Raw genomic sequence first — 14,844 nt, 5'->3', positions numbered from 1 at the left:
GGTTACTTGTAAGTAAATATAAAATTATACGTGTATCTACGGTGTACCTACGACAATTTGAACTCATACTTTGGAACCCGCAGCCTTATTTTTTGCTTTTCCACAAGAATCAAGAAGTTGACATACAGTTGATCGATAGGTATTTAGATATTGGGTAGATATAGGTGCCTATCTAGGTAGCTACTACATAAATAAGTAGGTATTAACTTGATATTAACCTAAAAATACGGAAGGTTGCTCTTTTGCTTGTTAAGCGACTTCAAAAAAAGAGGAGCGATTCGCAATTCGACGCGCATGTTTTTTTAAATGTTTGTTACCTTACATTTCTTACCAATTTTGAAAAATCTTGATTGTTTGAAAGAGCATGTATTGTATACCTACCTACTTTCACATTGGTCCCATTTCACGATAGAAACTTCCGGAAATATACCATTCTCAATACACAAATTTATCAAGCAACTTAATACTGGTGATATTATATCGGAAACATATTTAACTACTTTAGTATTGATTTCATCATACCCACAACTGTTAGTTTTTTTCAAAGATTGTATAATATTTTTTATTTGTGAAGGTGTACTAGGGTTCATGAAAATTGAGTTTGATTTATTCCAAGAAGTACCTATTATTTTAGTATTATTTATTTTAACAGTTTTACGATTAAGGAAGTTTTCATTGAATGCCTGTGCTATCTCTTGAGGATTTTGGATTACCTTTCCATCTCTTTTAATCTTATTTATATTATTGTTATTGCTGCGTTTTACTTTAAAATTATTTATAATATTCCAAGTAGCCTTAGACTTGTACAAGTGTACTTGACATGTATTGTATACCTACCTACTTTCACATTGGTCCAATTTCATTTTGATGAAAATCGGTTTTGTAATTTTGTGTTGAAATGAAAAAAACGAAATTGCCCGTACTTTGTTTTTTTTTTTTTTTTTCTGTCTGAGTAGGTGCCGATAGCTCCCTGCGGAACCACTACGGCGTCACCGGGGGGGTGACCCGAAGGCTGAAAGAAAGATAGAGGACGGAACGGCTCTCTAAGGGCGTCTCCTATGAGACTCGGACCTCGGCTTAGAGGGCCATTCTGGAGGAGGTAACCGTGACCTGAGTGAATCAGTCCGGACGCCCCCAAGATCGTGAGTTAGAAAACCCACGTCCGGGTGACGTTAGATATCGGGGACCTCGTCTTCGCCGGCGAAGACGCTGTGCAGCTTGTGATTGTGTTGCCTGGGAAGCATTGTCGGTTGTTATGTCATCGTCTGGATCGTAAAGGACGTTCTTGGGACGCCTCTGCTTGCAGTTAGCGTTTAGGTTGGGAGTGTAATTGCAGGCCTCAACCACTAGTTGGTTGGGATGGAAGGCAGCTCTGTCAAAATAGTTTTGAGAGAGCTGTTTCATGTACTTAGCTATTGTCGGTAATTCTAGATCTCTATGGAGGTCATTAATTGCGTAAGAACCACGGCGCGCCCGTGATTTGACGCAGAAAACGATTTTGTAGGGTTTGAAGCGGCCTAAGGGTCGCTTTGGGACGGTGGGCAAACACTACACTAGCGTAGGTTAAGATCGGACGGATCGTAGTTTTATAAAGCGTTAGCTTTGAGCGGAGGGACAATTTACTTTTCTTATTTATCATAGCGTAAAGGCGGTGCATTACGTATGCGGCCTTTTTTCTCGTTTTGTTAACGTGCATGGAGAAGCTCATGCGGTTATCGAAGGTGACGCCTAGGTACTTGGCAGTACGTTGCCAGGGGATGGGTGCTCCGTAAAGGGAGACTTCTTTGAGTCCGGACTTGAGACGGGAGACTGCTTTGCCAGTGAAAAGCACGGCTGCGCTTTTCTCTGGGTTGACTTCTATACGCCAAAGGCGGAACCATTTACCTATAATGTCTACCGCCTTCTGGAGGCGGGCTCTAATGTGGACCCGGTTTACTGCCGTCGCGTACAGTGCGGTATCGTCCGCAAACTGGGCGACGTGTACGCCCGGGTGGTCGGTGGGAATGTCGCTTGTGAAGAGCGAGTATAAAAGCGGGGAGAGCACGGAGCCCTGAGGGACTCCTGCGCGAATCTGTCTGGGTGAAGAGAGAGTGCCGTCTATACGGTACCTGAAGGTGCGGTTGGACAGAAAGCTGTGTAGCAAGCGTACCATTTTGTTTGGTACGCCGAAACGGTTTAGTTTGAATATCAAGCCTTCGTGCCAGACACGGTCAAACGCTTTAGCTACGTCAAAGAAGAGCGCCCCGGTGGCGATGGGGTTATGAAATGTATTAAAACCGGTTAGAATGTGCTCCGTGAGGCGGTGCACTTGATGAACACATGAGTGTTTACATCGAAATCCAAACTGTTGTTTGATGAGAAGTTGCCCGTACTTTGGCGCTTTCGTTACTGTCGGTTCAGTGGCACTGTTCGGTGTCAGTGGCGAGCCGCGAGCGTGTGACACGTACCTGTTGATGCCGTGCAGCTTGTAGTACAGGCCGCAGGCGTTGCACACCGGCTCGCCGTCGTTGTTGCGGCGCCACAGCGTGGTGTTGCGCGAGCCGCAGTTGGTGCAGCACTGGCCGTGCCGCCGCGCCGCCGACTGCGGACACACGGCACGTTAGCACAGCCCTATGCGCTTCCGCTTCCGCCACCAACAGCGCTAACCTCAAGGTCATCATCGAATCGTGCTATCTGTAGGTATCTGATACGAGTCTAGAGATGTTGTCCAATGAGAACGATCTACCTACATGTCATAGATAATGAGACTTCCTTAATAAATTAATAAATTTCATCACAATCGGTTCAGCGGTGTAACCATGTAAAATTACATATATACAAACAATCGTACCTATTTATAATATAATACGAGTATTGTGTATAGAAAAGCATTTATGTAATTTAAAAACAATGCAACATTCTGGGTCGTACAGAAATCGCAGTAAAACAGAAAAAGAATGGCATTTAGTGCAAATATTTTTGCATATTTGAATTAATTGTAAACATATAATAATAAAATCTGTAGTTGCTTGTGATTTGTGAAGATTCATTGTGCGAAAAAACGTTTTTTAAGGTTTTATTTGTAAGTTATGGTTTAGTGTCAGTTAACCAGTTTAATAACAAAGCACTACGGGGGACACAGGACGCGGTCAAGTCAATCCTATCTACTCTTTAAAGATAGCACGATTCGATATTATTTAAGTAGGTATTGTCTCTACAGATATTTTTAACCATTACCTTAAGTATAAATAACACCACCACGTATACCACATAGGTAGGTACTAGTTCGAGAGCTGTTCGACATTTTTGAAAGGTATAAGTATCTACGTATGTTTTAAGGATACCTGAATACTTACCTATCCTGTATCTCTTATATTACCTTAACACAGAACACAACACTGGAGTAGTGGGAGAGAATTTTTGGCGAAAAATATTTTTTAGGAAATCTAGCCCGGGATCTTTAGAACAAAGAAGAAGGGGGAATGCCCAGCGGACTATTCAACGTCGGCCCAGGGAACCCAGGTACCCCCTGAATATGATGTATAAATAAGGATTGGCATATGATGTATAAATTGGCTTATTGAAAGTATATTTCTTGAAGAAAATAATTTTTTTATCACCCGTCCATTCCAGGACAAAATGTTTGCTGGTGTACTAAAGTGGCGAAGTAAAAGCTGTATTATTTTTTTCTATTGCAAACGAGCTTAACAAACAAGTAAACGAACAAATGACGTAAAACGTTGTAGCAAACTTTTTTTTAATAATGAAATGATTTCATTACTTATTACATTATTAAAAAGAAGTATTTAAGTATAGCTATCGAGATTCTTTTTTAATATTAGTAAATTGCCGGGTTGCTAGGGTAGGCCTGGGCAGGGTAGCCCTGGGCCGGGGAGGATGCAGGACATTACTCTTTACAAATGATTACTATCAAAAAATTTTCCTTGAGTAGCTTCATTTTGATGAGAATTGAGATGTGATCTTCATCTTGATAAGTTGCGTGGTACATTGTCTCGTTCCCACGCTGAGAATTTTTTATTACCTGGATTTTCGTATTTCGAATATTTCTATATTTCGAATATTCGTAAATATTATATTTTCTATTCTATTCACGGAAAATTGACTGGATAGTAATCACTTGTACATTTGTTTCAAGAACTATCATTTACTTTTTTATATTTTAATAAAAATATAAAAATTTGTATTATTAGAATTTAATAATATGCAAAGAGTAAGAAATACCCAAAAATGTCGACTAGCTCTCTTAGTAAGTACGTAGGTAGGTATGTTAGTAAATGTTATTTTCTACTAATCGCGTAGGGTAGGTACCTCTTATCTTTTTAATCATATTGTTCATTCGGCGGTAGAAACACAAACTCTACTAAACCAATTTTATTAAGCAACTAGAAGGCAAACAGGTAGATTAGCGTCCTTAATTTTCTATCCCATTTCCGAAATAGCATAATTTTACAGAGTAGAAATTTAAATATGCTGATCATCGTCTGCCTCCCTACACCATCGACTACCGATACACTACAATCTATAACATAGTGATGATAACATACAATACAGGTAATGAACAATGTGGCTCGCTATAACACTACTTCAACATGGAATCCCGTTTGTGCGCCTAATACGCAGATAAGTGCACTTCCCCCTCCGCTCTATAGCGTCTCTACTTTATGGTACGCGATGCATACAGAGATACGGCTCGATAAATTGAAGATGCACCTATCTAGCGAGTATACACAGCACTGCGGCGCGGCGCGGAGCCGGCTGCAGTGCTGCTCGTCCAATGGGCGCGCCGGTGGCGCACGCGGCGCGCCCATTGGCCGCACCGCCGCGACTCCTCCGAACTGACAGCTGATAGCCGGCCGCGACTCGTCCGTGAGATAGAAATAACCGCGAGCGCCCATTACGTGCCGCGTTACTGTCTCCAGGCAATTAGGTAGTTAATTCCTCCGAGGTAATTGTACTTTGCTATTTACTTTGATATGAACTAGGGTTGCCAATTGCTCTGTTCGTCAATCCTCTCTCCTACCGTATTGGTATAAAGTAGCTACGGTAGACAACTATGGAGGTTGTGGTAGGAGCATTGCTAAGAAACTTTTACATTTTTGGAAGACATCTTATTCCCCATTAGCTAAATATTGCTGCTACGTGCCAAGTACTTTTATGCACTGCCTGCGTTTGCTTCAAACGTGGAACAATATGCTTCGTTGTAGTTTCCATAAGAACTTATTCATAAAGATAGGAGGCACCTACTTATTTATATGCCTTTAACGTTTTCATAACTATCCAAAAATCAAAGTTGGTAGTATCTACTAATATTTTCATTGTAAGATTAAGTATTAATACTAATATCTACTTAGGTATTACTATTTCATTCATGCATTATAATTACATAACAAAATAAAGGTGCGCTAAACTTTTAGTCCGCCCTGAAGTTGCAACACGCCGAGCTGCTCAGATGTTATCGACAACGTTGTTAAGTATGTTTTAGTGTTCAGAGCGGACTATAACTTTGGCGCATACTGTACCTACTTTTTAGCTTTTATACGAACCATTTGTACACTGCAGCCGATTCGAATCTAAGAACGTCTAGTTATTTCTATTAGGTATACTTATGCAATTGTTTTATCTCATTATAATGACCATCAGCAGTGCAGATTAACTAAATTAGATACTAAATCAGAATCCAATTTGAATTTATTGATTAGGATCGAATAGGCTGTAGCTACAAGCAATGTATGTGGTGGTCAATATCAATTTTTTAACATTCCTTTCAAAACGGAATAAAACAGGTATCTACCACCCAAGGTCACCATCTAAACAGTTTTCATAGTTTTCCCGGACAATCACCGCTGTCAAAACATGCGTCTAGTGGGCTCGCACACAAGCCGTACGTTTGTCAACATTATTGACAATATCTAGCAATATAACAGTATATTATATGCGAGTAACCATATATTGCATTTGTTTGAACTTAGAGCTCCCATACAAGGTACACGTTTTGACAGCGGCGGCTGTCGAATCATGCGTGTGGCTCAAGTTGGAGACGCCAGCGCACCGGCGGTCAGTGGGAGCTGATCTGGCAGCTGTCGTCTCCCGAGCCGCGGGCGAGCGCCAGGAGCGGACCGCCGTGGACGACACTTATTCTAGAGGTGGACCGGGAACACAGCCAAGAGTAAAGAAGAAAGAGATTTTGAGTGTAAGTGCTCGAGCGAGGGTCTTCCCGAAAACATCGGTTTCACTGTCACTGGTGTTAGTACTGAATGAGATATGTAGGTATTACATAGAATATGGCGTAGGTACCAATATTTTGTTCAGGTTTCTCACAAGACCTACAAAGATAATTCAGGTAGGTAAATTGTAAAAGGAAAATGTTATTATTAAGCTTTTTAATTAATGGTCAGCCATTGTATCTCGGTATAGTTAGTACTTGATTATGGCAATTAATATTGACAGAACAAAAGGAAATTGCTTTATTATATTTACATAAGTAATTGTCTACGAAGGTTGATGGAAAAAACTACAAGGAACAAAGAATCCCACACTTGTCTACTAGGAAGTACAGTCCCAAACGCCAGTGCCCCTGTCCGCCTGGGCACACCGCGAGTCGTGACTACCCGACAGTTGCGAGAGACCCTCGAGCTGTGGCTACAGTGGGAGCGGTAGCGTGTAGTCCCTAGGGCGAGCGACGGGCGGAGCGTGCGGGGGTTAGCGGGGCGGACGCATGCACTAGTCTACACGCCACCGACTCACCTTCTTCATGCCCCTGGCCATGCCCTCGACACTCATCCAGCGCTGAACGGAGCCGTCCTTATAGAAGCGCGTGAGGAGCTCGGCGTCCGCACCTGCGCGCAGACAGAGCGTTACTAGAGGCGCTGCGACTCACCAGCCGCTTGCTCGGCTTCACGAGCGGGCGGTTGACGCCGTTGATCTTGTGGTACAGGCCGCACGCGTTGCACAGGTAGTGGCCCGTGGAGTCGCGGCGCCACAGCGGCGTGTTGTTGGCGCCGCAGTTCACGCACTCGCGGCCCTCCTCGTACGCGTCCAGCACGCCATCTGCCAGCACACGGTTACTGCGCGCTCTGCTGGCTGCCCGGGCCGCGGGGATAGCCCGCCCCAGCCCAGACTTCACACACGTTCAGGTACGCAGGTAAAGTCGGTGGTGCATGCCCGATTTGAACTTACGCCCTCCGAATCAATATGGTCATACCTACTGGGCTATCACGGCTCTGTAGATATAGATATACCTACGAATCTCAATACTGAATTACTTTTTATTTCACTCAATTTCAAGATATTTTGTTTCTTTTGGAATCGAACTTTAATGAAACGATAATTATATAGGTAGTTACATTGTTATGAATGAGTACTAAGAAGGCAGGTAATTAGATACTATCTCAGTAGTGCTGACAGTGCGTCTGGCTCTGCTCTCATTGTATAATGTCGTCTCGCAGACGTGCCAGTCGACAAAGTTGACTTTATCACTTCCTAGAATGGTGGAGTTACAGCAAGCGGTAACTCTATACCGCTATACGATATACACACATACACACACCGTATAAGTTGATGTTTACAGAAGTCAGATAAAATAAAATTGTCTATTATGATACATATTATATCTACTTACTAAGATAAAAAATTGAAATGAAAAATTAAGGAACAAAATAGCTTGACAGCAAAATATTTTTTTAGTAAGTACCTACCTAGGCATATTACAGGTATGTAGTACATTCACATGTTCATAACAATTTGTTCGAATAAGACTTTTCCTACCTACCTATTTAAATATGGTTTAGTTACCTTTTTTAACTATAATTACTCCTTTTAATTTTGAAATAAAATTACTAAATATACCGCTGTGTTACGATATACATAATATTTACAATTGTGTTACACCTCCGTAACGAGTGTGTCGTAACGAGTGACTCCGATGATATTTTTTATCATTAATTATGTTTATTATTAATTATTATCAATATCAGCTGATGAGTAATGATCGTTACATAGTAAAGTAACCACTTAAAGGCCAACCCGTATTGCAGCAGTGGTCAATGTAAGCTCCATACGTCCACTCCATATAAAGGGAAGCCTGACCCATTAGTGGCTCCTTCAGAAATACTGTTATTGATGCTAACAGTAATATATTCATTGATACTAACTAACAGGTACAGCATCGAAATAGGCGAGAGGAACGCATCGAAACGTAAACACGTGTGAAGTCGACAATGTATGCCGCAGATATCAAATCATGACGTCACTGAATTAAAGACGCTAACAGGCTCTAACACAAATCCATTAATTAGCTTTAATTCTCAGTTTGCGTCTTTAATTATGACCATTACTTGACAGCAACGTCAATAGTAGGTACACGTTAATTTATTGTGATTGTGATTTTATAATGAGCAATGAATTAACTATTTTTATAGCAATGAATATACTTACTATAAATGTCAATCACTACAACTATCTCACAGGTCATTTGATGTTAATTAGTGATGATGCAGTCTTAAAAGGTATTAAGTAATTAACTGAAGGAAAGAAAGGCATTATTTTAACCTGTTTACTTAGGTACTCTTTTACTTATCGCCTGGAGTCACCCAAGGATTCATCCTGGGGACTCTTTTATTTAACATGTTTTAATCATAGTCATTTTTGAAATTTTACCATAAGTTCGAGGCCCGAAACCTGAATCGAATCCTGACCCGCTTTTTGGTGAATGAGGTCCACAGTCACAAGCTGTCGTCAGTGTCGTCGGCAGTTATCCTGTTATGGTCAATAACAGCGCGCCGATAGCGGGCGATACGTGCGGTCGGGATTTACCGCCACTAACAATTAAATCAGTCGCAAACATTGTGTACATTGTTAGAGATAATGAGCAGTCGATACCTACCTACGAGTGCCCATTGCTTACACGACCGTGTTTCCCTGTAGCCGGTCTTGTTCATAATGTCTGTTAGCCATAATTAGTTATCGTTGATAGCCTTATCTGAGTTTGATCTACTTAGCTATCGTAAAACATTTGATTGTGTTGTTTCGGATGAGGATCAATTAAAATCGAAATATTTTTGTTTATTGACACAAGTCTATGTCGCCTTCGGTATCTTCGAAACACGTAATTTGAACTACAAAATACGTGTTTCGTATACCTTTAGATAGATACTAATTTGTTAGATGTAAAATTATAAATAAACAATGTAAGCTTGCTGCAGATTGGGTACCCACTTCATACCTAGGGCGGGAGGTACCTGCGGCCTGCTCTTGCGTGACCTTTGAAAACGAGGCCAGCGACCCTCGGCGCTCAGACTTCTCTTGACTAAATATTATGATGTCCTACTCAACCTATTGCAGTTGTCATCTATATCTTATGTCACTAAAGTTGAAACTTTATCAAAATACATAGTGTCCGCGATTCAACAGCTGCTGTACCTAGCTGCCTACTTCGGTAGGTATAGTATTTAGTAAACACTATACGTACTGAGCGTCCGCGTCCGAAAACCGTTGTGTCACATTGGGTTTCATACAGTATCTGCTTATTATTAACACTAACCAGTAGTATTGGTATCAAATTACGTATATCTTGGTACATCTCTTAGGTATTATGTACTTTGTAACCCGTACCTAAGTATGTATTTATTTGCTTCGTGTTTACCGTCTGATATAACAGCTAACAATTCGATAAGAGCACGTATCCGTACAGAATGTTCCAGTAGGCGTTTGTATTGTACTTTATGTAGGTGGTTTAGTTTAGTTTAGTTTAGGTACACGATTACACTGATAGCCGGCGGCGCCGATAACGACGGCCGAGTCATTGGTGGCAGATACGTTATCGGCCGAGCGCCGAGCGACTCATCGCTGGATACAGCGAGCTGGTGCCCAGCGCCTCCTACATACCTAACGTCACCTCGAGTCCCTCACACTGATGATAACTCCAAGGGTCTATCACCAAGGGTCACCGTTCTCTTCATATCAAAACACTGGGGTGTTGCTTGGCGGCAGAAATGCTTGCAAGTATGGTTAATATTTCTTGCTGCAAAGATTAGATAGGTTCCTACTCTAGACTACTCTAGGTAATAGACACTAACTACTCTAATTGTTTTGAAGTTGTTTCTAATTAAATAAGTTATAGCTTGGCAAATTCGTTCGTAAAACTCTCGATGGTCCGCGCGGGCCGGGGGACGTGTAGCGATGAATGATGAAAGAGACAATCAACGTTAAAATATTATCGCTGTCTGTCTGTTAGTCTGGTGCAATGATCAAGTCGTATGCAAGTCGAGCTCCTTACGACGAATATCAACAAAAGTCATCATCCAATAAAGCTGTATTACAGGGTATTAAACTTAATACCTACTTCAAGATTAAATTTTGTTTATTTGCAAATTGACCGTTGATAAGTACCTACCTTAACATTTGGGGAAGTTGTGTTTAACATTTTTCCTTAATAATTCGATAACGACTTTTAAAAGATTAGTTATCATGGTTATGTCGCAGTGTATTTTAATTTAATCAATTAAGAAGAACCTATTGTATAAAATATTAAATATATACTAAGTTAACGAATTAGACGTGCTCTTATATACCTAACTAGCGGACTCCCGCGGCTCCGTCCGCCTTTACATACCTCTTTAAAATTCGGCGTTGCAGCAAAATCTTAGCGGACGTCTACAAACTGCAAACTAGGTAGGTAGAAGGCGATAGACTTGCATAGAAATAATCTAATAAGTTTCTATTTAGGTATTCACTACGATTGTGCGGATCAGATATTTTGGTAGTAGGTACCTGTCATCGTTAGCTTTAGAGTTTACTTTGTTCTGTGGGTATACCTAGTGTTAGTAGTGTTTTCTACAACATTTTCAAAGTTCTATGTGGTGACCATAGCAACTTTTAACTTTAAACTTATCAAGGTACCTAGTGTAGATAGGTACACATGTGCTGTAAGACAATTATTTGCTATAAGCAAGTATGTTAAGGTTCTTCAATTTATGAAACAAATAAGTTGTTGTTGCCATATGGGAAGCTGTGGGAAATTCCCTTTTGACGGGTTATACCTATCTTCAAAGCTTATATATTTAGCGGTTTCCTCGTAGAGGATCTGTGAGCACCCACGTACTGCCTACTGGTGATTGTAGTTAATATTAACTGTTGTTCGAAGCGAATCAGTGAATCAGCTATCGCTCGCGGTTAGCCTGACGTCAGGCTAGCGAGTATTGGCATCATGTTTGTTCCGATTATAGAAAAATATGACGCACCCTGTAGATACAGGCGGCCGTGCTCTACTTGTTATTGTTTATTGTTTTCCTCCCGTCTGTGAGGTCGCGAGGTAGCCCGGGCACACAGAGCGAGGGGCGAAGTCCTCGTACACCGCGTGACCGCGCCCAGACATTCCCTAGATGAGGGTATGAGTCTCACCATAGGTAAAGCAGATTTTGGTGTAAAACTTGATTAAACTATACCTAGGTACTTATTCATGTTTTTGTGACATTAATTATTTTATCGTAATTACAGTAAATCCAAAATCAACATAATCAAATCATTCAAATAGATGCCTTCTTACATAGGTAGGTCCTACTTTAAATGGACGTTACAAACACTTTCGCAACAATGGTTTCTATATTGTTAAGTAATTACACGTAGGTGTAATGCATTTATATTTATTTACTTAATTAATTTTTGTTGATTATGGTTGATTACCTATCGTATTAGATCAGGTATTGGATTTGTTTGATATTAATTATAGGCTCGATAAAACTACATCATGTTTTTCATCCCGAATTTTTGGTTCATTATCCTCTTATCTATTTATACAATCAGTTTACCCGCGGTGTGGCGGGTATTGTGTTATTGAAAGTTTCTAACGAAGATCTGCAATGTTCAGTAGGAAAATCCTAACCATATAAAGTAGGTACAGTGACCGTTTTCGAGCGACAGTTGTGTCCCCGTGCGTTATCGCGTCGTGCGTCGCCGCAACAGTTCAATGAAGGCCTCATTCGACTGTTGTTGTTTCGGCGCAAGCTGCACGTCATTCTGTCCGTCAGCGTTTTGCCCGTTTTAAATCGAGGAAATGTTAACTCGAAACGTTTTGACTGACTAAATATCAGAGCAGCTAGGTGAGTACATCGTACTACATCTTGTTTGAACAAATTGTTATTATTGTGAGAGATGACAAATTAATAGAGAAACGTATACTGTGAATATGCACTACAACCAGAGTAATCATTTTTTTATTGAGCACTTAAGTAATTGGATTAATTTGTACATAAAACGACATCGTTATTGTACTGATAAAAGCAAGTGATATGATTAATTAAAATGCATCACGTTACCGTACGCCGGCGGGCGCTGCAGCGCGTCGTAGGGCGCGCACCACGAGCCCATGACCATGTTCTGGCCGTACAGCCCGCCGCCCACGCCGCCCACACCGCCCACGCCGCCCACGGCGCCCACGCTGCCCACGCCGCTGCTGCCTGCAACACACACACGTTGCTGTTAACTTTGCTAATTACGAGTACAACACCGAATAGCTGCTAATGAATGAAAAAAGTAGTCACCGGCAGATACTTTTGCCCGACTGAGAAATAAGTAGTCACTAGCCAGGTCGGTATTTGATAATAGTGACATTCACAGACACACGCCTGCTACGCTATTCTGTAAGGATATTTTTATAACTCGCAAGTGCCGTGCTGCATGGCAAAGATCACAACCTGCCAGGTTGTGATCTTTGCCTACTAAGTAGGAAGCTATATAGCCTTTGCCTAAAGTACAAACTTCTAGAAGGTAGCTATTGTAAACATCAGTGGCACTTACGATTACCTTAATCGTAGACACAAAGCTCAATGCTATATTACCGCAATTATCAGATCGGATTACGTTCCGGAGACATCTCTATCAAAAATATCTAATGCCCGATGCTTCACAATACCGTGGTATTCATGTGAGGTAAAACTATTGATACGTTGTTAACTATACCTACCTATAATAATGATGTTATCTTTGTCCTAATCACTAAATCTCATTGAAGTATTTTAGGTACCTAAATATAACTTGGTCTGAAATTTTATGATTTCATTTACACAGACATCTCCGAATCACTTGACCATAAAAATGTTATAAATAGATAGGAAGGTATATAGTTTTAATTATCAGTCGAATTACCTATAATATTCCTATAAGTTTTAATTACACAAACTCAAACTACTTATGTATAGATAGTAGGTTAGATACCTATTTATCTAATATCACATCGCCAAAAATCTCTATTGTCAGTATCAATGCATGTAAGTACACCTAATTGCTAGCGAAAACATGACCTCTTTCTTCTAATCTGTTAAAAGTGCATTTAGTATAAAAAAGATACGAGTGCGGCTCTCGGGACGCTCGACATAAGTGATAGGTAACTTAAACTGCTGTATGCGTGAGAGAAACGGACGCCAGGCAGAGTGGCACCGTAACGCGTTACGTTACCAAACAATTTCCCTCCCATTAGAAGTTATCACTTCAAACGCAAAGCAGATGTCGTTGGTAGAACCACAACTTACAAAATATACTAACTAATTGTTATTTTCAAACAAGTTGCATTTTACTCTACCGACATTTTTAATAATTTTAACTAATTAGAATTAGATATATTTGCTTTTATCATATCAACATTGGTGGTGTGATATGAATTTAATAACATCGCGTCACAAAGATGTAACGCTGCCGTGACAGCAGCTCACAAGTACGCCGCGAACGCACCTGCTAGCAGCGCAATGTTCTGCAGCCACGCCTGAGGAATGCCGCAGTCCATGTCGAGGCGCCGGAGGCACAGAGAGGTCAGCTATCTCGCGGGAGGTCAGACGCGCTCGCGGACACGTCTCCGCGGTCAGAGGTCAGATCGCGGACTGGCGCACGGTCGGCGCGGCCAACGCGCGTCTCCTCGCCGCTTATCAGTGCTGATTCACTAAGCTCTATTGTTGTGTAGTTGTCACAAGTCACATGCTTCGAGCTGGATGCTACGATTACGGTCATGAGTATGTAGCGTTAGAGATAGTGATAGACATTTGAAAACTTTGCCTTTGAAGTGATGAGTGGTGGCATAAATTAGAAGCTTCTAAGTTAGCGAGTACTATCTCTCAGTTAAAGAAAAACAAATTTCACTTCTTTTTAACGTTTATTTACTTTTTAGCATGTTCCCATAGTATTGAAATACGTAAAAATACTAGATAAGAAGAAAAGTGTTTTTGAGTTTTCTAATCTGATCTGATAAAAACGAGTCATTCGTTTTTATTAATTTTATTTTTCTCCTAAAATCGCTGCCGCTTGATGTATGTACGACGCACATATCTATTGTTTATCCTTGTGCGTCAGACCACCGCACATTGCTGCAGGAGCCGCAAGCGATAGCGACGCACCGAACAAGTGAGGATAAGCTCAAAATATATAGCGATCGTTTTGTGTAGTTGATGTCGTTTGCATTTTCTAATACACAGATGTTTATTGCGTTCAAATCAAATCATTATTTATTTGCCAGAATCTGATACATGTGTTGCGGATGACATTTATCTACCATATTTTTTAATTTCAAGGGAATCTAAGCGGCTGCTGCGGTAGTCGGCGATCAACGTAAGTTCTGTTGACTTCAAAACTGAAGTGTCGAAAACAAGACAATCAAAGGCGGGGAAATCATATCGTTCTGGGAAATAACGCTTATTGACGACGCCATTGATTCCCTGGCTCGTTGTGTTGAGCTGCGGCGTCTGCGTCTGTGGGAACGCCTTATGCGCTTATCCTTGAAATGATCCAAATTTACTTACTTATTTTACTTTTTATTATTATGGTCCAAAGTCTTCTAAAAGTCGAAGGACATTTACGACACTG

At 40.9% G+C, this 14,844-nt stretch overlaps 1 protein-coding gene across 3 annotated transcripts in view; it reads right to left on the bottom strand.

The window, feature by feature from the left end:
* The window catches only part of LOC112048938 (GATA-binding factor A), a 64,583-nt gene that overhangs the window by 3,234 nt on the left and 46,505 nt on the right, over positions 1-14,844 (bottom strand). The window contains exons 1-4 of one of the 3 annotated variants that reach the window (XM_052891510.1): positions 13,723-13,882; positions 12,312-12,452; positions 6,878-7,047; positions 2,448-2,581 (exon numbers count right to left, since the gene is read on the bottom strand). In XM_052891510.1, coding sequence (XP_052747470.1) covers positions 2,448-2,581; positions 6,878-7,047; positions 12,312-12,452; positions 13,723-13,774 — 497 coding nt within the window. In that variant the 5' untranslated portion in view covers positions 13,775-13,882. Of the gene's footprint in view, positions 1-2,447; positions 2,582-6,744; positions 6,837-6,877; positions 7,048-12,311; positions 12,453-13,722; positions 13,883-14,844 lie in introns of those variants that run through there. The other 2 variants (XM_052891508.1, XM_052891509.1) reach the window with 2 other exon arrangements.

Source organism: Bicyclus anynana, chromosome 4 (genome assembly GCF_947172395.1).
Source record: "Bicyclus anynana chromosome 4, ilBicAnyn1.1, whole genome shotgun sequence".
Taxonomy (NCBI): domain Eukaryota; kingdom Metazoa; phylum Arthropoda; class Insecta; order Lepidoptera; family Nymphalidae; genus Bicyclus; species Bicyclus anynana.
The sequence above is the reverse complement of the archived record's forward strand: the minus strand, read 5'-3'. Positions and strand labels throughout refer to the sequence as shown.